Source organism: Arvicola amphibius, chromosome 14, assembly GCF_903992535.2.
Source record: "Arvicola amphibius chromosome 14, mArvAmp1.2, whole genome shotgun sequence".
Taxonomy (NCBI): domain Eukaryota; kingdom Metazoa; phylum Chordata; class Mammalia; order Rodentia; family Cricetidae; genus Arvicola; species Arvicola amphibius.
In genome coordinates this window covers 20,607,613-20,629,975 of record NC_052060.1, presented here as the reverse complement: position 1 = coordinate 20,629,975, position 22,363 = coordinate 20,607,613, and the positions used below count along the sequence as shown (strand labels likewise).

General features: G+C 44.6%; 1 protein-coding gene across 1 annotated transcript in view; it reads right to left on the bottom strand.

The window, feature by feature from the left end:
• Positions 1-21,587, bottom strand: part of Vav3 (vav guanine nucleotide exchange factor 3) — a 315,752-nt gene extending 294,165 nt beyond the window's left edge. Inside the window, exon 1 of the mRNA XM_038311226.1 lies at positions 21,384-21,587. Within this exon, the coding sequence (XP_038167154.1) occupies positions 21,384-21,587 (204 nt within the window). The remainder of the gene's footprint in view (positions 1-21,383) is intronic.
• Positions 21,588-22,363: the final 776 nt, after the last annotated feature.

The following is a 22,363-nucleotide window of genomic DNA, read 5'->3' as shown; positions in this document are numbered from 1 at the left end:
AAGGAATGAGCAGGCAGGGCAGACAAATGGAAGAAAGACAGACCTTCAGGACGCTGAGAGACAGAAGAATACAAAGAGGACCATAATGACATTGGTGTCTGCTTTGCCAGGCTGTCTGTCATACCACGCCAATTTTCCAAGTAGCCACAAATGGGTGAATGGACAAACTATATGGAAAACGAACAATTGAAAGCTATTTAGACTTAAAGAGAAATCAAATTCTGACATACATTATAGTATGGATGGGCCTTGAGGACATTATTCTAACTGAATGACCCAGTTTATTTGAAGCATCTTGAACAGTTGGATCTGCAGACACAGAATGCAGAACTATGGCTGCCAGGGGCCAGTGGGGCGAGGGGTTATAGTTGAACATGTACACAATTTCAGCTGAGGAAGATGATAAAGCTCTGAAGACAAGTTATGGTGGCTGCACACCACAGTGAGTGTGCTTGATGACACTGAGACGTGACTTAGAAAGGATAATTGCAATTATAATCACTATGATTATGTTGTATGTATTTGAGCACAGCAAAAAACACACAAAATTCTACAAGGAGTCAACCAGGAGACAGCTCCTAAAGAGGCTCATTTTAGCCCTCTGCACTTGCTTACTGCTTCTTTCAAAACTCAGAGGCCAGTAGCCCTAGTCCCTGAGGACCCTGGGCATGGAGTACTTCTCTGCCAGCATGCAGGTTCCACATTCTCATCTCCTGAGCCACACCTAAACCCACGTTTCTGTCACTCAGGGGCGGAACAGGATCTGGGCTCTGCCTCACGTTCGTCACCACCACAATCTTTCACAAGCAGGAATTCTGAGTCTCAGGCCCCAGAGTCTGTTGCAACTGCCTTTGCTATGCAATTGCTTGGTGCTTTAAAATCTGCTTCCTGAGGAAGGCTGTTTCTGAGACCTCCCATTTCCGCCAAGCCAGCCCCAGCAGATGCCAGGATAGCCTGTGACCGGCTGTAGGCAACCCAGACGTGAGCATTGCTGAGCATTTAAAGCCAGATCCTCAGTGCTTTTGTTTTCTGTCAGAAGTCAAAAAGGTCACCTCAGATTTTCTGCACTGATCCTACATTCACACAGAAAGACTCAGAGTCACTCGCTTCCCTTCCACTTCAGAGCCAAACACCATGGCTCGTTTCTTCTCTTTCCTGTACCAGATAATTGCTTTTCTAATGTTATAAAGTAGTCCTCAATATTGTATACCTCCTATATGAGGGAGAACTGCAAAGTTATGAGTATGTTCTCATACATATTCATTATTCAGGCAAATTTTGTCAGCCTTCACTTCCAGCATTACGGGATTCTAACCAAGAGGTCACTCCCAGAAGGCCACCTCTAGCCAGGCTTAAGCTGCCTCAAGACTTTGCTTTCACCTATGATCATAAATGCAAACTGTTCTTCTAGCCTAGGCTTCCTGGTCTACCACTACTGCTGTCCTAAGGACCAATCAAGTCGCTCTTGTCTCTCCTTGATTTCCTGAGAAAGCATGACCTTTCAAATCTAGGTGTTGCAAGCACACCCTTTGAAGCAACCCTCTTAATGTTAGGTTTGCAATGATCACGCTGACTCATTTGTCTCTTCTCAAGAACGTTCCACAGGATTTTTTTCTTTTCCTTTTTCTCTCTTTTTCTGTTTTGAGACAGGGTCTCACTATAGAGACTGGCCTTGAAGTCCCAGAGATATGCTTGCCTCTACCTCTCAAGTTCTGGCATTAAAGGTGTATGCCCCCACATCCATACATACAATTCTTTTTTTTTTTTTTTTTTTTTTTTTTTTATTTTTCGAGACAGGGTTTCTCTGCAGCTTTTTTAGAGCCTGTCCTGGAACTAGCTCTTGTAGACCAGGCTGGCCTTGAACTCAGAGATCCGCCTGCCTCTGCCTCCCGAGTGCTGGGATTAAAGGCGTGCGCCACCACCGCCCGGCTCATACATACAATTCTTAAGTAAGAATAACACCACATTTCTGCCTAATTACCAATAAAAACTAAAGTTGCTCTCTTGGTGAAGTTATAGGGCTATGACCTAACACGCAGACTCACATCATTAAAAAGCCACAGCAAATACAACTCATCTTCACTGGCAAAGCTACAGTTCAGGAGCTGATGGCCAGAGTGTTTATAATTAGCAAACCCCGTGCAAATACAAGCTGTGGTTCACTATGGAGGAACTTCCGCTAGAATTAGAAATACCTCTGTCCTATACATAGTTCAGCTTCTTCCGGTCCTCGTCTCTGAGGCCCACCCATACAGAAAGATGCTTCTTTGGTTGCTCATTGTTGGGGAGGTTAGCTCTAAGACAGGTGGTCTATCACGATCTCATCCATAAACAAATGATGTAAGGGTCATTCCTCCGGGGCCTTCCATCGCCCCAGAATGAAATTAACTATATGTGCTAAAGCTAATTTATCACTTCCTTCCTCAGACTGCTTTTCATAATTTAAAGGAAGGGCCTGACGTGACACAATAGCACGCTTGAAATGTCACTTCTGTAGCTAGCAGTCCTGGCCTGCAATCTACACCAACATGCAATGAGAATGTCAAATCTCTTCTACCTTAAATGACTAAGAAGGCCCAATCTCTTTCTTTACCTCATCTGAAATGTCAGGGCTAGAAATATTTTTTAAATCCCAAATATCTAAGCTCCCCCCAAAACCCAGTCTGAACCCTCTGGGTAACATCAGGTCATCCTGAACGAATTGTGGTAACATTCGTCACAGACAGCTGTGCCTAGCAAAGATGACCATTTGCCCACAGCCTTGACTGTCGTCGGCTTCACCATCCCCCAGGTGTGATACTCCCTTTTCCCACCGAGTGAAAAATCTAGTGGGTAATAGATACAAAACCAAAATGGGTCCCAATGTGTTTTATTGATAAAAGCTATTAAGAACCATTAAATGGGCTTGAGGAGGAAGGTTTCTCATCTCTACCCAGCCTACATCCCCTGTTGGACAACAAGTCAAGCAAACAAACAAAGGTAAAATCAGCATTACAGGCCTTAAACTTGAAGACAGGATCGATTCTACTTAGGTGATGATACACATGAGAGTGGACCAGAAAACCACCACCTGTACAGGTGAGTAGGTCTCAAATACAAGACCCCAAAGAAATCAAGCAACATATATCCAAGGGTATGCTAATACTCTAACAGGAGTTCTACATATGAAGACGAGGTGGGGAAAAATAACCTCCTCTTAAACAGACCTCACTCAGAGCCCTGGTTCTGTGCTGTGTTCTCAGTGCCTATTCAGTGACTGTGTGCCTGATGAATCCTGTCAAATAGATGAGCCAAAAAAATGAATTCCACTCCTGAAAGCACAAAATGCAGTTTTGAGCCTGCAGACATTAAAAGCGTAATAGAAGATAGCTTGTCCTTCTGGGACCTGAAAACCCAACGAGCTGGAGATCTCAAATGAAAGGAAATGGACCAGGCATAATCTAATATCTCAGGAATGCTCGTCTTCACCATTAAGACCTCCTGCTATGCTATTCGACTCAAGATGGTTCTCTGGCCAGACTCCTGCATGGCTCAGGTTATATCATCCTATGTCTTAGATGAAGAATGTTGGCTGAGATAAGAGATGACTGGATATTAAACTATGCTTTCTGCAAGTATCTGCCCTCTCTCCAGGCTTGTTTTCACTAACATGAAAGATTATGGCTTAAAAAAAAAGAAGCAAGATCCTATTTATTTAAAAGTATACTCTGGTTCTTATAACACCCTTATAAATAATGGTGGATGCATATATAGTTTCAAAGCAGTCTGAAATTAGGTTTTTAATAAATTAGACCTAAAGTTCCTTTCCTTGTCTGAGTTTATTGGTAATAATAATAGTCCGTGAATATTTAGTTAAACACGCCCAAGTATTTATTAAGCATTAGCACTCCGATCTATGTTGGTTCCCAGGCATCATCAGCTGATAAAATATAAGTGTCCCCTGCTATCATGAGGCCAGAATAAAACAATTACTGTAAGGTGAGTTGTATAAAAGAAGAATTTCAAAGCTAGGAAATCAAAACAAAATGTCAAGCCCTGAATCCAGAAAAATGAAAAAGCGCCTCAGATTCTGGGAAGAGAAAAACACCTAATATGGCTGCTGCAGAATTTAAAAGGTCAATAAAGGATGTGACCACAGAGGCAGAGGGAAGGAGGCCAGACCATGGGAGGTGGCACTTAGGGATTTTGGACTTCTCCCATAGAGCAAAAGTAAGCATCCCTGTAGTTAAGAAAGGATCGATCACATTGGTGTTAGGGGAGGGTTTTTTCATATTTTAAGGTTACTGATGATACATTAGAGAGAATGGGTTGTCATAAAGTCTAACATACATGGGGAGAATAAGTAGGAGGCAATGGTCCAAGAGAAAGCTATAGAGTGCAGGAGAAATAAGGCAGATTACGAAGGCCGAGCACTGTGAATTCCATGTGCCAAGCAAGCACTTGACGGGTACCCCACTTTACAGATGAGAAAAACTAGAATCCGAGAGGCTAGCCATTCAGCAAATGGGTAGCTAAAACTGGAATCAAATCACAATGACACCAAGAACATTTTTAACCCAAGACTTGGGAAATGTGCCCTTCCCAATTCATTGAGGCTGTTTTCGTTGGCTTTTATTCTTCTATTAACTATCTGGCAGTGTATTGACAAAGGCTGTGAAAATATTAGTCTCTGACCTAGAAACTTCACCTTGGACAATAAAGCTGAAGAAAATAAGCCAAGGCAAGAAATCATCTGTACTGGGACATGATGAGTCATGCTGCCTATGAGGGAAAACTAGAAGTCGCCCAAGGGGCTGGTTCCAAATGCGGGAAGCATATTACCAAGGTGGCAGTTCTTCATTTTCACAGCTCAGACCACTCCACTTCCTATGCAGCGTGGAGAAAACTGCTAAGTGTCTCCTAACATTCTTCAGCTAGAGCAACGCACGTTCTCCCACTGCCTCCCAACTACCGCGGGAAACAGGGGCTGACCACACTAACCATCCTAGGCCTTACATGCCTTTGCAGCATCGTGGGAGCATCTTTGCCTGTTGCCTGAGAACTTGCCAAGTGGGAAGCTCTGAGAAAGTTACCTGGGGGATGTTATCTCCTTATAACAGTCTTTAGGAAGAACTGTCCTTGAGACAAAGCTGAGGGAGAGAGAGGAGAAGGAGCCTTCTCTGTATCACATGCTCAGCAGTAAAGCCAATCACTGAACACAAGAGTTAGGTCTTTGCTGTACTCTAATGGGCTGCTCTCCCCTGGTTATCATGGAGACATGGAAGCTCGGAGAAACTTGAGTACAGTGAGGTTCAGGAGTCGCTGAACTTCTTGTGGGTGGCCCAGCCAGCATGTAAATGCAGCTCTTCCAACTCCAGACAGAGGGCAGTTTGTGCTTTTTGCTGTACAATGGCTGCCACATATAAAATTAACAGCCAATAAATCAACAGATGAAAATGTAAGTCAAATCACTTCAAAACTACAGTATTTCAAGTCTTAGAATCAATGAGTCTATGTGAGACAGCTGCTGGAGAAATATAAAATCAAAAACAAAGCAGAGAGGTTTTCCATAGATCTCCAGAATGTCATTCAGAAGAAGAGTAGGAAGAGCCCTGGATCACATGATCAAATGATAGAATGGGACAGAGAGGAGGAAGAAGAATACGTCATTGCCAAATGGCCCTGGTACCATGCTGGGTAACCTGCCCATCTGAGTTCATTTGGACCTAACAACAGTCTGCAGTTAAGAACTTTCTCCACTTTACAGCAAGGAAATGAAGACGCTGAGAGATTTAGGGATTGCACCACAGAGATTCACCTCGTCAGGTGTGACCTGAATTCGGATCTGCTGATGCTAAAGTTGACATTCTTTCACTAGAACATGACGACTCCCTGTGCAAGATTCTAGCAGAACACTACCTTTCTTGCCCTTCAGACCTAACCAACATCAGGGACAATTGAGTATTCACTCAGTAGCCACTTAGGGGATTGCTCATTCTGCAGCGGGTACTGATTTAAGGATACAGGCTATAAAACAAAGTCCCCAAGTTCATAGAACTCACACTTCAGAAGAAAACTTATGATGATGCTAATACACAAATGTGGAACCCCTTGCTATTTGACTTAAACAGCAAGCCCTCATCCCTCTTAGGAAAGCCATGATTCTGGATGACTGAGATTCCAAATAGCTGAGAATTTGTTCATTTAGATCAGCTCTCTATGCTGTCATTTTCATTATCTAGTAATTTTTCAATGCTCTGTCATTTCTGCCAGGAGGCTCTGGGATCCAAAATTTGAGAACTTGAACTTCTACCCTTACTATGTCCCAAAATGAACAAAACTAACTAAGCATAGTAGGAGGCCACTTGTTTGTTTTCAATAACTACACAGAAACTATTAATTAAATACTGCTTAGCCTATTAGCTCTAATACCTTACTGGCTAGCTTTTACATCTTAATTTAACCCGTTTCCAGTATTTTATATTTTACCTAGAGGTTCGTGGCCTACCGGCAAGGTTCCAGCATGACTGTCTCCGGCAGCAGCTCCATGGCTTTTCTCTGACTCCGCATCCTTCCTCCCAGCATTCAGTTTAGTTTTCCCCAGGTAGCCCTGTTCTACCCTATCACAGGCACAAAACAACTCCTTTATTAACCAACGGTATTCACAGCGTACAGAGGGGCATCCCACATCAATAAAGGAACGATAAAGAAGATATATTTTTACCTGAGTAATTATTAACCAAAACACTTTCTACTCTGTGTGTATGTAGTATTGAGGTGTTGCACACAGCCATTCTTGCTTAATCAGGGACCAGAAGTTGATGTCTAAGGTGTTTCTCTATCACTCTCAAACTTATTTTTGAGATATTCTCTCACTGACCCTGGAGCTCGCTCTTTTGGATAGGTTGATTGATCAGCAAGCCCCTATAAGCTACCTGTCTCTCTGTCTGCCCTCCAACCCCAGCATTAGGGTTACATTCTGTCTGACCTTTACATGGGTCCCAGGGATGCAAATTCGGGTCATAATGCTTGCACAGGAAGCACTTTACCCACTGAATATTCTCCAGTCCTAGCCCTCCCCCCACAGGCGTTGTCTCAAGAAGCACAGGTTAGCCTCAAACACACCACATAGCTGAAGGTGACCTTGAATATCCCCACTCATCCCCACCCCACCTCAACTTTCCAGGTGCTGTGCTTACAAGCATGCTCTACCACGCCTGGCTTGTTTTCTAAACTTTACAAGCACATTTTTAAAAACTACATAAGCATGATTTAAATCTTTCTTAGGACATTACTATTCTGAGAAAAGGTAGGGACTGTGACTCACAGAACCTGGGTCTGGGCTTTGCCAAACAAAGTGACCTTGATCAAATCTCTACACACATCAGAGGCCTGAGGCTGCTCATTGTACAAACCAACTGCTGGTCTAGAATTCTCTCTAAAGGACTCCCAACCCCACGTGGTCTTTCCTGAGTACCTTGTGCTGTGTATGAAGCCCCATACTACAACATTAATGATTCGGGGTTCTCAAGTCCACAATTCACAGTTTTGAACACTGCCAGCTTAACTGTTGTTTATCCCTCATCTGTACTTTAACTTTCCGTCTATGTATAATAGCGTCCTTGGCCTTAAGTAGGCTTAATGAAAACGAATGAAATGTATATCTGCAGAGTTTCTCAGTCCAAATACCGAACAACACAATATAGGCATTACTGCAACTACTTTAGTCCTACCAACACTTCAATCACGTGCCATCTCCTCTATTTATAAATACGAAAACTAAAGACCCAATCAGTTAAGCTGCAAAGCTATGACTCAAGGTCATGTTATATCAAAGACAATGTAAGATCTACGAGAACCTATTGTCTTTGTATTTTGTTTAGTTTTCGTTTTCGTTATTTTTGTTTTCCGAGACAGGTTTTCTCTGTGTATCTCTGGCTGTCCTGGAACTCATTCTGTAAACCAGGCTTGCCTTGAACTCACAGAGATCCGCCTGCCTTTGCCTCCCTGAGTGCTGGGATTAAAGACGTGTGCCACCTCCACCCAGCTGTATTGTCTTGAAAGTATTAAAACACAGGGTTAATTAAAGGTCCTCAAGCTTGAGGTCAGAATAATAATTTAGGGCCTGTAAGATTGGCAGAAATGATGTGTAGCCTGATAAACAGAATCTAATAAATATATTTTATTTTTCTTCTACCAAGAGGTGAGAATATTTTTATTACTGTTTTCTGGATTCATTATTTTTTTTTCATCAAGCTAATTATGTGTGAATCCCTGGAGGGTGGGGTTTTAGATAACAAAGAGGAACAAGAATGTCAAAGGGCTCATTGTTAACTAGATAGGTAAGAAATTTTCATTCTTTGTTGAAGTTGTTGAGCCATTTATTAAACATGACAGGGGGAAAAATGAAATCCTTACCAAGCTAGACACGCAAGAATCCTGGTAAATTGCTTTTATCTTTCCCATTATTTTTCTCTTCACTGTGGCCATCAAACAGAATTATGTATTCAGAGGACTCGAGAACTCAATAAGGATAGAACCATCTGAGCTACCGCATGAGAAGAACCCAGCTTCTCGATGGGGCTAACACTGATGTGAGCCGTAATGATGTCATGGTCTCTTCTTAAACCATCTCTGGAAGAACCCACAGATTGTGGCAGTGTTCAGGTGAGCTTCAGAGCTCAAGTCCTGCTTTGCCCTGGCGGAGGACAGCTGCTGTATTTTACTAAATCTCTCAGGGGAGTTTCTGGGCAAAATGCAGAATGCCTGCAAATCCTCAGGCGTCACAAACGATGTGAAGGCGAACATCTCTTCTGTGTCTGATTTCCTTAGCTAACAAAGGCTTTATCATAATTTGAAGGCCAAATGCCAGAAAACCCGATATCTCCTGCTGTACCCACATCTTGAGCTATCAATAAGTGACAAAGTTATTCTGGTGCCACCTCCCTATCAGACATTACATAGACGATTAAGAGAAAGTTAAATTCTAACATTACAGCCCCAGCCGTAAAATCACTGCAAAACAGATGCTGTGATGTGCTTGGGAGAAGAAACAGCCAGCCTGGGTACCACTAGGACCTGGGAAACATGATTGGAGATCTCCTGGATCATTGCCTATACCCACTCAGTCACACCAGTGGGCTCTGGAGACCAGAAATCAAAAAAGTACATCTAGCGCATAGCGTCCTATTTCTCATAGTCAAACGTCTCATAGCATCTGGAACTCTCTGGAATTCTGATTTATTAACTGTCCCCTTCAAGACCAAAACTCATTCATAAGTGTCAGTAAGCCAAAAAAAAAAAAAGGTGCCTTTAAAAATAATAACTTGCAAAATTCAGAACAGTTGCTACTTTTCCTATCTAGTAACGGTCACCATGTGGAAAGTGGGATGGGACAGGCTGGGGACAAGTTAAGACTCATGAAGACAAGGGTGGTTATGACGATGACAGGCAGGGCCTCGGGCAGAACTGGGGACTCGGAGTATCAGGCATTTGGGAAGCTGGAGGTCCTGGTCACTGAGGATTTGGAAGCCAAACTTTCTATTTGCCACACGGTTTGAGCTTTGACATTCAGAGAAAAACATAAGTCTGTTGGAGACACTGTGAAGAAGTAGAGGGGAAAAAAAAAACACAAAAAGTAACGCGTTAGCTAGGGCGTAAAGGTGTAAAGGCCATTTGTGGGTGCACTCAGGAGTACCCACCCAAGGCTAGGCCAAGGACTGGTGGGGGTATCCAGCAACCAAACAGCCAGCAGGGATAATGATGGCTCAGTGAGTGAGAGAAAACGGAGGATGGCGATTCTGAAGGTACCAGAGCTGGGAGGGCGTTTGCCTTTGGCACCTTACTTTAGCCATCTTCTGAGGAGTCTGGCATTATATCATCATTCAATTAACTGTCTCATTGGCATTTCCAAGGTCTGAATGTCACGGCACACTGTTCCTCTCCTGCTCAGCTTTCTTTCTCAAACTTTCTTCCTCTCTAGTAACCGCTGTGTCTCCATCGCCTTCCTGGTCTCGCCTGGTTCACCCAGCTGCATGCATTGCTGCACTGGGCTTGCACTATCCAACGATTTACTTCCTTTCTGCATTCTGCAAAAGTCTGACTCTCGGGTCAAATCTATTTTCTCCCTGCCACCCAAAAGCAGAAACTTCAAGTGATTTACTCTCTGCTATGTGTGCTACACACATACAAAGTAACGGGCAAAGTCTATGGAAAGAGACACTATACACCACCCTTTGAGAAAAAGAAATCAATTTTGTGACATGAATGTCACACAAAACTGGGCAAAGCATTGCCCATCCACCAAACAGTTATCAGCCCACTCATACTAATTCAAATGGCGTCCTTGTCCTGCTTGACAAGGGTAAGCTTGCAGACAAGTGCAGGATACAAGAAACTAGAGCCAGGAATGGAATTTGACTTCCCTTTGATGCTCCAGGATCTACCACAGAGTCAGATATGCAGCAGACAAGTTGATGGTTTAATTAATCAACTCACAGCCACCGGTTACCATGAGGACGAAGCCAAACAGAAAGCGGGTAGTCCCAAAACTATCATTACCATTGACGTTTATTTTAAATACACTTCCAATGCAGAATCATATAGTGTTATGTTCCACTTGTAGAGAATGCCGTGCTGTTGGCAACTATTTTCCCAGACATTTCCTCATGCAAATCACCAGATAGCCACTGAGTTTGGCTGCAGATAATGGGAAATTTTGCTGAATTTGGAAGTAGGACAGTTGGACTCCAGTCTTGTCTTCACCACTTCCTGTCCGTATGACCTTGAAAAAAAAGCCATTCAGCCTGGTGCGCATCTCAATTTCCTCCTCTGCAGAGCGATGATAAGACCATCCTCTTCCTGCCATACAGACTTAGGAGGATGGGGAGGGATGGCAGAGGTGGAAGGAAACAATCGTGCTGACAACCTACTATGCACCGAGCCCTTAATGCCTTGCTTCATCTTCACCTCAGTCCCTCAAAGGTGGGTTTCACTGCTTCTTGCTCATTTCAAGAGGAAACTGGGATCCAAAAGTAAAGTAACTTTCCCAAGGTCATACCTTTGGAACTCAGCCATTTCTGCTTGAGCCCTGATCCTCACAGAAGCAGAATGTCTTCTAAGTAAGGCCGCATCTACAGTTGTTGCTACTGCTCTAAGTGCATAGGTGGAGACAGAGATACCAGCCCTGGCTAAGGTCACAGAGTATGCCAGAGACAAGGCTGGGACCAGAAGCCAGCTTTCCCATCCCTGACCTTTCGAAGCCCTTTCATTTAACCATGCTGCCCTCAGGATCTCAGGAAAAGACATAAAGAGATGTGGAGCTTATTTATTCAGGCCAGCTGTTCCAAGTCTATTTTCAGACGAGCACTTTTAAAATCATGGAAGGTTGGTATCAAGTGTATCATTAAATATTCCATATTAATTGACCCTTTAGAGAATCCCCATGTGAACAGCACATGCTGTTAGCCTCCTTTTATGGAAGCAGCTCAAAGGCCCACTGCACTTCTGCAACACATACGTGGAAGGACTCCCAGACAGCAGCACAAACACAATTCTAATATATTTTTTCCACAGGAATCAAAAGCAGTGACATTTTGTTGATCCGTGGTTCTCACCACTAAATGGCAAAGACCAAAAAAAAAAAAAGCCAAAATATAAATTAGATTGGCTATAACACTATGCAAAGTCTATACTCGTGAGCAGAAAGAGTAAGAGGAAGGGGAGAGGACTTAGAGAATGATATCATTCCACATAATAGATAATAATAAGTATATGAATTAATAAGTATAGCTACAACACAGAAGCGGAGACCATGCCATAGCATTCATTTAAAGAAGTGGTGGTCTTGGCTCCCAGGTAAATATAAGTAGCTTAACTCTAGACCCAGGCCCAGCTGTCACAAAGCACAGAATTAACCTGCCCTCATCAATTTTCTTTGTTTTCCTATATGATTGTATTCTCTTTGCCCATCAAATACCTGCCAGAGGTCTGCCCCCACTTTACTCTGAACAGTGAGATAAATAGCATCAAATCATCTAAATGCAGCATCTGATATCTTGAACCAACATGACAGTTCGGTATCTGACAAGTACAGAGTGCCATTAACAACATACGCAGGCCAATCAGAGAACACGCCCACAGAGCAGCATCACAGACAGCAGCACAATGGGGAGGAGAAGGCCCCCTGTTCACTGCATGCTCAGCTGTGCCAGTAGCCGTGGTGAGAGGACTCAGCTCACTTTAGATGTCCTAATTCCAACCTCAACGCCATTCTGAACCGCTTCTTAGCACACATTACTTAACCCGGCTTAGACTCGGCATATAGATCACTCTGCCTGCCTCTTTGAATGAGAAGAAAACATGTGACAGGTGCTTCCTAAGGAAGACTCAGAAGCCTTGGGCAGACTTCTGCAGAAGTGGTGGTAATGGTTCTTGTAAAAACGGTTAGCAACCAGTGTGCACTGACAACCAGTCAGACAGACCTCGTTCATTCAGGCGGAATGCGTTTTGGTTAGGTCTATTTTAGAGAATACGGAAGCTTCAAGAAACGGCAGGTTCCCATCACACTGAAAAGATCACTCAGTTGGAAAGTGGAAGGGCGATGTTGTCTGCGATGATCAGCAATGGCACTGAAGGGGCACGTATCTGAGGTTTATAATGACATGCGTAGAGCTGAATATGTCTTATAAAATTCAGCCAGTTACCTTTGAAGGGACCATCATTTTCAACCCAGCAACGAATTTATGCTTACTTATATGTGACTGTTAAGTGTGAGTCCCTGTGTCACCTTCCAAAGACACTTGATCAGTAAATTAATCTATGACAGCCTCAAACAAGTCCCAGCATGGCAAGGAGATGAATAAGAAAAAAGCTGCCAAACAGGGCACATCGCACTCCGCCTATGCGAGCCAGGTTGTTGCACTAAGCAACATATACTCTGCCACACCTTGGAAGGGAGTCGGGAAGACCTACTACAAAGGGACACCAGACCTAATCTTCAAGCAAATGAAGACAATCTCTGGAAACAGCGAAAATAGCATGCAAATTTGCACGTTGACGTTTAAAAGCACAGCTCATCCACGAAAGCATAAATGAGTCAAGAGCACAGCAGAGGGAGCCTTGAAAGATGGAAGAGGACCAGACCTTGCATCCTAGGTGCTTGCATGCTCTCTAAGGATTCTGAAGTTAATCCGAGGCCCATCAGGAACCACCAAACAGTTATAAGGAAGTTGAGTAACCACTTATCTGCCCCAGTGGTGCAGGTCAAAACTAGGGTTGCTCCTCATGATACTCAAAGTTCATCAACACATCTTGGTATTTTTACCTTGAAAGCATACCCTGAATCAAGTAAGGGAAGTAACATGGATGCTTGCTAATGGAAAGACACAGGAGAGAACTAAGGAGGCAGGAGAGTAGGCAAGAAAGACTCGGGGAGAAACTTATGTTTTTTACCCAGGAGGGCTGTTCACTCACTGATGATGGTACAAGAAAGAATGTACCGCCTATGGTCACAGAGGCAGGTATAAGAGCCAAAGAAAGCCCTCCTTTGATTTTGTCTATTTTCTCTGCAGAACAGGAAGCTGGGGCAGCAGTTTAAAGGAAGGATGGAGGAGAAGGAAGTGACGGAAGATACATGAAAGGAAAGAAAATGTACTAAGAAGTCGCCTTGGACAGTGAGAAAATAAATGACTAGGACAGTTCTCAAACTTCTCTCCACTCCTTAAAAAACTATGAGATCCATAGCAGCTGAGTTTGTGGGCCATACCCATCAACGCTTGACATACTCAAAATCAACCCGAGTGGTCTTTATAAACATGTACATAGTCCACTGTTAGTCCTAGCAATGGCATCAGTAATAATATGCAACTTCGGAAAACTCCAGGGTAGACATGTGAATAGATGAGCATTTATGCAAAGGATGCTGTGTTAATATTATAAAAGAGCCTGGGCCCTAAGGAAGGCATCAAAAGCCTCTCTGCAACTGCCTGGAGTTGCCAGGCCTTGAGAACACCTTGTCTAGATAAACAGAAAGGGCACTGTAGGGTAGATCCCACCACTCACCGGAGGTTTAGGGACCATGCCCTTCAAGTGAGAAGAGTCCCTGTGGTGTAGTTTTCCTCCGTCACCTTTTAGCAGCTCAACTGTAGGCAGGAAATAAGTAACACGCTGGACTTAGTCAGGGTTCTGTTTACCCTAAGGAGCAAGATAAATAAGCGAAGCCAAGGAAGTACTCGAGAGGGTTCTGGAAAGTGAGCTGTGCAGGAAGGAAACAAAGCCATGAGAGCAGTGAAGAGGCGGGAGAGGAGAAGAGTTCAAAAGATCACTGGATTTTAGGTATTAGCAGAGTAAGCCAGAAAGAAGGGGGGATTGACACAGTGGGATGCTTGAAGCTGAGACACCAGAGGGTCACGGGTAAGTACCAGTTCAACACCCTGAACTGATCTCTTCCGGCCACCCAAGCCTGAAACCGTCAGACCACTCCGTCCATATTCAGAGGTCCCCAAAGCCTGTCTTCTGCATGCCTTAACTACTTCTCTAATCTTCTGGATTACTCTCCAGCCTTCCACCCACCCCTTGTTCGGACCTCACCCTCTCTTCATCCAGCCCCCTCCACACTTTGGTCCATGCCCAGTGTTGCTGCAGCAAATCCATCCCGATAGTTGTCAGTTGTCTAGCATGTCCACACCACACTCCAGAAGCAACTGTCACAACGGAGGCAGGTGTGAGCTGCCGATGTGAATCAAGGGTCCACAGTGGTAATTAACAGCATGGATGCCACAAGACGATCAAGGGAAGAGACAAGGACGTGAATACAACAAAAGTGGAAATGCAAATGTGTGAACGCTTAGATCAAAAGCAGCTAGTAAAGGAGACAGCAGGAACAAGAGTCCTAAGAAGCAAAGACGGCAGTGTGGGATGGGAAGAGAACAGTTCACCAGGAAGGCTGTGGTCTGTGGTGCCGACTGCCACGGAATTATGGAAAGTGATTAAAAGAGGGAAGATCCAGGAATTCAAAGATTGGATAAATCTTATTTACATGATGATCTCTCCTACTGCAAAGGAGAGAAGGAAGGAAAAAGGAAACTCATCATCCTCATCGTGACAGCTATAGGACCATCCTTCACAGATGAAGCTTCAGGAAACCCTCATGAAGTCACCAGCTAGGCCACCAGAAGAAATGTTTAAAATACGGTAGCCGTGTTGCACAAAAAGGCCATGATCAGCATGGACTTTCACACAGGTAGATGATTGAAAAGAACAATTTAACAAATAAAAGGGGAGCTGACTTCTGGGGAGATGAAAAAAAAACTCATTATTCTGGGTGAACTAGAAATGTAACCAAGAAACCACTCTTTTTTGGACAATGAGAGCTTTTTGTCCCTCCATTTTCCTTAATCCACTTGATGCTGGAGAAAGAAAGTACAGACATGTAAAACACACGGCAATGCCTGAAGTGATACAATTATAGGGTTTTTAAATAGATGGCTATGCACAATAGAAATAAGGTTCTCTTTATATGTCTCTTTTTAAAAAGAAGTACATGAAAATGACACTAGGTGTTAGCAGATTAGCAGGTGACCCTGCGTATGACAGTCATTGTTTTTACAAATGCAACATCGTTGATTCTCTGCGTACAGGACAGGACTATGCAGAGAACTGTGGAAAGCAGTGACTCGAGTTGAAATGGTATTCAAAAGAAAACCTTAGGAATATTTATATTTATGTTTGCTCACAGGCAAACAGCTTTTCACATATATGCATATTACTATACAGGAATACTACAATATACATTTGGCATGACTTTTTTTGCAGTTTGCTTTCTGCTTTTGAGACACAGTTTCATATCATCATAGCTGGCCTCGAACTCTTAATCTTGCTTTCGGCTCCCAAATGTTGGAATTACAGGTATAAACCAAGACTCCTGGCTTAAAAATCTGTATGAATCCAAAAGTGTTTTTGAATAGATATAGAAAATAAAAATTCCATGTACTAAACAATAACTTCCTTTCTACCCTTTCCCCTACTAGCCACTACCTTCATTCTCTACTCTCTTATTAACAAAATAATCCTCAAAGAAATGTCTACCCTGGCTATCCTGCCCGCTCCTAATTCGTCTGCTCCTCCATTATGGTGTTTGCTTCCAGACTATCCAATTTCTCTTTGGTCAAGGTCACCAAGGAACTTCAGATCAGGTAAATCAATATCCTGTCCTGGGCCCTCACTTGATCTATCAGCAGCATCTGACACATCAGATCACTCCTTCTCCAAGCACACCGTTCCCTTCTTAGAACCCTACACGGAGGGCTACCTCCTCACCCTAGGTCATTCCCTCTCAACTGCCCTCCTCCTGGGCCTCCCCGGTGCTCTCACTCAGATGTTGTGTCTTCTCCCACCCCAACTCGGCAGACGCTACCTATCATCCAGTCTCATTACTACAGATGCCGCCTATACTTTGGTGGCCCCAAAATTTGCATCTACATCTTCAACTTCTCCAGCTTCCCGCTCTGTCTCTTCCTCTGGGTGGCTACTGGGCATCTAAGCATGCCAGCTTCAGGTCGGCCTCCTTTTCTTCCACATATATCCTAGACTTCTCCATCTCTGTCAATGGCCACTCAGGCCGGAATTCCCAGTCATCCTTGATCTCCGCCTTCTTCTCATACCCAGAGTAGGGTAGCCAGCTGGTCTTTCACCCTCAGAAAGCATTCAGAACTCTATAACTCCACCATCTGCTGCTTCTGTTCTGGTCATGGCTGCCAAGCCTTCGGTCTGAATGGCAGCACCAGCCCAACTCCTCCATCCTTGCAAAACAGCAGCCAGAGTTACCCTGTCAAAAAGGTAAGCTAGGTCACATCATGACGTCACTCATCCTTTCGAGTGGAATCCCATTTCACTCCGAGTGAAAGCCAAAAGTCAATATAAGGACCCACGAGTACTAAAATTTAGGGCCCCATTTTCTCACCAGACTCATTCTGTTCTGTTTCACACTCGCTCTCCTCCAGCTTCTCTGGTCTTCTCGCTCTTCTAGTGTACCCGTGCTAACTGCCTCAGGGCTTCCCATTTGTATACTCCCTGCTGAGAAGATTGTCTGGTCTGGTTTTCAGAAGTCTACGTCCCTACATTCCCTGGTTGCCTTCAGGTTTCTGCCTAATTGACACCTTCTCAGAGAAGGTTTTCTTACATAACCTACCGTCTATGAAAATGACATTCCTCCCTGTTCTCCCACCCAGCCTCATACGTGCTCTATGTACAGCCCATCTCCCCCACCACCATGTCCATCCCTCTAAGGCAAAGACGCTGTGACATGTGTTTAGTGCTCTAAGCCAGTGTCCTAAGAACAAGGAACTCTGCAAGAATGAACAATTCATGTTAAGACAACTCAAAGTTTAGCCAGACTGTATATCATTGTCATGAACCTCACCAAATATATGAATTTCATTCCGGGATATAGTGTGGCCCAAACAAATAAGATAACACTAAAATAATCTCAGCAATTACAAACCTCCAATTAGTTTATATATTGATGGAGACCTTTTTAGCCACTAAAAGTGAGATCATCAAGCCACTAAGCCCCCTTCCTTTTTTGCAAGAGCACAAGAATCAATAGGCTTCTCAATGAATCACTCGTGTTCATTATGTCCTGGTCATAATACTGTGTGCGTTCAAAAATAAATCTGTCTAATATGTATAGACACAAACGTATTGAATTTTCAATGGTCATCAGAGAGCTATTTAACTTTAACCTTTACAGTGGAACATGCTTTGCTTTATTTTGTTTTAGCCAAGACTGGCCTCAAAATCACTACATGGTCAAAGATGACTGTGAAATCCTGGTCTCCCTGGGAAAATCTCCTAAGTGCCAAACACTATAATAACAGGTATTGTTATTGCTACCATATCCAGGTAACCTCCTTAAGCTATTATGAATGAAAGCAAAATCTACATTGGTATTTCATAAGTATTTGTTTCTTAATTAAAGATCATTATCTTATCAAGATGCTGAGACCACAAAGATGCCATGCCGTGGCGCACGACTAGAACAACACAAGCAGGAGAGGTGAGACCCCATCTATGTTTCCATTTTAAGAAGACAAAGTTAGCTTATGAATATTGCAAGATCCAAGCCTATAATTGAACAATCATTATTTGCAGTGTTAGTTGCATTTTAATGCAAACAAGACATAAGGCTGACAGGAGGGAAATGAGATAACATCCCTCTCACTAAAATAAACACCCTTATTTTAAAAGGCTACATTTTATAGCCTCTTTGGGGAAAGTGCTCTCTCGCTCTCTCTCTCTCTCTCTCTATCTATCTATCTATCTATCTATCTCTGTGTGTGTGTGTGTATGTGTGTTTGTGTCTCCGTGTGTAAGCAAAACAACAAATAAAGTTCCCTTTGTTGGCATTTGTCAAAATATTTTCAGCATGCCCCAAAACTCCTAAGTATGATCTTCTAGCTATCTCCCACACATGACAGGTCGTGTGTCATAAGGAAATAGTGTATTTCAAATTAATATCTTCAACAGAAAAAGTCAGGTATAAAAGAAAAGACTCTGAAAGTAGCAAAAAACCACAAGTACTAGGAATACCATCTCTAATTTCAGAAAAGCAAGCTCTGCTGGGAAGCAGGTCATTATTAGCAAAGCACATTTTGGAGCTGGATGTGTAAACAAAAGAAAAAGCAGTTCTATAAAAGGCAGTTTATGCAACTTATGAGAGGAAGTCAAGCAAACCCTTCCTGGAGAGATGACAACTAGGTGGGGACCTGGAGGGAGTCAGGAAATACGGAAGTGTGGATGCTTGGGGGAAAGAAACAGGAATGCCTTCATCTAGGAGACACCAAATACGCTAGGCTATTAGCTTCTTCTTTATACATTATGATGGCAGTTGATAGTGTAAGACCTTTATAACAAGAAACAACCAGGGCCTTTCCCAAAAAAGATTCATGAAGCAGAAATACTTACAGATGCTATCACACAGGAACTTTTAGGTATTTGCGATTTGGAATTTTAATTGTATCCAAATACCCATATTAATATGACAATAGCAGATATAATGCTTTCGGTAATTTTGCTAATACTGAATGCTTACTAAATATACAGTATGGCTGGCTATTGTAGGTATGTTGAATATGTCACCTTGTTTCATAAAAGCATCTACTAAGTCTCATGTAATGACATAATGACAACCTGCATTATGCAAATGCAGATTGCCTGGATCTCAGCTCTCAACATCTCTGCAATGGGGCCAAGAATCAAGAAGAAAACAAAAACAGATACTCCACACTCAGGTGCTAACTTTCCAGGTCTATGTTTGAAAAGAAGTTCTCCTGAAGCTCATCACAAGAGAAATCACTGAATTTGGAACCAGAAAGCTCAGAGGTGGACTGGCTCCAGAACGCAAAAGAAAAACCTAAGGAAGAGTCATTTCACTGCCCTGCCTACCTCACTACAGCCTAGGGGCCTGTTGATATCAGTGCAATAAGTCCTTGAGGACAATATCTTGGTGTGTTCACTGTGGCGCCCTCAACAGAGACTAGAACTCTTAAAGAATCGTGCATGTTCCACTTTATTAGGGATGCTTATAATGATCCTCACTCATCAGACAGATTCCATTATAGATAATGCACTTATGAGAAGAAAGAGGAAAGCACATTGGACAAGATTCCATCCATTGCTAAGCAGTCAAATAAAGGTTTGAGGATCCAAGAACACCCAGCTGTCCAAAAATAAGTAGATAATAGAATTTTGAAAAGGAAAAAAAAAGGAAGAGAGAAACTTGATTATTAAGGGCAACTTTAACGAGTAACTGCTGAAAATTCCAGAGACTGAACTTTCAGGAAATGCACATAGCACGTGGTTCACAAGCACCGTAATCCATGCTGTTGCTGAGGCAACTACTCAAGTGGAATTGGGACTCCAGGAACTTACTCCTGCCCACGTAGGACCGTATACCCAACAGAAGCTCTTACAGTATGGAAGCAGTCACGGAATCCCTCCACAAGACATCTACAGTTGGCACGATTCTGGAAAAGTCCACGGAATTGGCAGTTACCATTTAGGTTTGTTAAGAGCAGAAAATCATTGATCCTTCTTGTAAATACGTATGGCGCTCACCACTTCTATGTCTGTGTTTTCCTTGGGGACTGTCTGCCTACCAAGAGGTTGAAGGCAGTCAGGGGAGGCAGGATTTGAAGTGAGAAGGGACCCTGATGAGGTACTGAGTGTGGTTGTGCCTGCTTTAAATACGCGATTATTACATGGCATAAAGTCATTTCCTTCTGCAAGGACACAGCTCTGGTTAAGCGGCTGAAGCTCGGTATCGTACAGGGCTATTGCTAAAATGTGTCATGAACGGGGGTTGTTTCCTTTCCATTCTAAGTTGAAAGGTGTGTGCGTGCGTGTGTGTGTGTGTGTGTGTGTGTGTGTGTGTGTGTGTGTGTGTGTGTGTGTGTGTGTAAGAGAAAATAGAAGTTCTGAATTGAGTTGAACATCCTCTGAACAGAAACTTTCCGACGGGACCCAAAAAAAAAAAAAAAAAAAAAAAAAAAAGGCAGCACTCAGTTGCACTGTGACCTTTGAGCTGACTCTGAGGACCCCGCTGCCTTCCAGGGCTGCATTTTCATCAGAACCCCCAAAGAAGTAGCTCAAGCAAGGCTAGGGCCACGGAAGTCTACGTGCCCCCACACTACCTGAGCACAGGACCCAATGAAAGAAAGAGGAATCGCCAGTGAAACTTCTCACTTCCTGCCACTGGTGAAAGAGGCAGGGCTGGCTCCCCGCTTGGTTTCAGACAAGCTGTAAACACTATCACGCAGTTTGCCAGCAGGTCACCGGCTGGGCGGGTGTGGGGGCGCTTCTGGAAGCGTCCCTGCGGTCCCGCTCCCTTTTCTTCCTCTGAACAGGGTCATTTCCAGACAGATAACGGTACCAAACGCCCTCCACTTCCTAGAGTCCTCATGTATGGCATGGTTCCTCTTTGTAGAACGTGAGGACCAAATGCACGGAAAAAAAATAAAAACCAACTCAAAGCAAAATTATCCCATCACTTCATTTCCTTGCCTTTCACTCCTCATTTTACAGCTGGATCGGACTCTTTGTTAACCCACACGGGACGCCGGGGGGGTGGGGGGGGAAGAAAGGTGAAACGCGCTCTAAGATAACTTATTTCTTCCCGCCTCTCAGAAAGCAATTAGGATTCCACACACCATCTCCGGACGCAAGGTTTCAATGTTTAGCTGACAAGCTAAACCATTTCAAGGCCAGGTAGAAAAAGCCCCTAAGCTAAGAACTGAGCGGCAGGGCAAGCTGAGCGCACCTAGATGTTTGCATTTACACAAAGAAATTATCCGTATGATTAATGGGAGCCTCTGGCGGATGGCGGGGTCGCAGGGGGGCCTCCATACCTGGGACATCTGCGGCCTCAGGTTGATCTCTTTCAGGTTGATGGAGTGTGCCCGTAGGTTGTTGAGCAGCTGACAGAGCAGGACTCCATCGCGGAGGGTCTGCGCCAGGTCGAACACCTGCGCCGAGTCCCAGGTCACCCGGTGGTTGGCCGGCAGCACTTTGCAGTGGATGAGCCACTGAGCGCACTGCTTCCACGGCTCCATGCCCGACGGCTCCGGGACCCGGCCCCGCCGGGGCGGGCGGCGACTCGGAGGTGGCCGCCGCCGATCTTCCGCACCCCGCCGACGCCAGCCGCCGGTGGCTCCTGGGTTGCTCTGCTTCTCGGGAACGGGCGCCGCTACCGGCGGCTCGGGGAAACCGCGTGGGACTCTCCTCGGGTCGCCGCCCGGATGCGCCGCGGCCCGGCCGCCGCTGCTGCAGCGAGTGCGGCGCGCTCTCAGTGCGCCTCGGCCGGCTCGACCGCGCACGGGCTTCCGACTCGCGAGCCCGGCTCCCCGAGACTGAGCATGCCCAGCGCGCCTGGCCGGTCTGTGCGGTCCGCGAGTCCCGGGAGGCGCGGGTACGAGCGTGCCCGCCGCCCTGGCTGGGGGTCGGGGGCCGAGGGCGGGGCGGCTGGGGGAGGAGCGGAGCGGGCCGAGCTGGGGGCGGTGGCCACAAAGGGGATCCCGGAGCCCCCGCCCGCCCGCCGGCAAACCCTCGGATGCGTAGAAGCTGGCACAACCCCGGGGCGTCCAGGGATTAGCCCATCGCCGCGGCTTCCTAGGAAGTGTGGCTGAAGACTGAGAAATGCTGGGGAGTCCCCCGGGACACCCTAAACAATGAATTCGATTTAAATTAAGAGGGTCTCAGGGGACCTGCGGCTTAACTGGGACACCGGGATCCGGGAGAATGTAGGAATTGTGCACTCCGTGCATCTGGAAAACACAGCGTGGAAAGTTTGTGACCGGCCCCTAGTTCCTCCTCCTCCAGGTCCATCCTC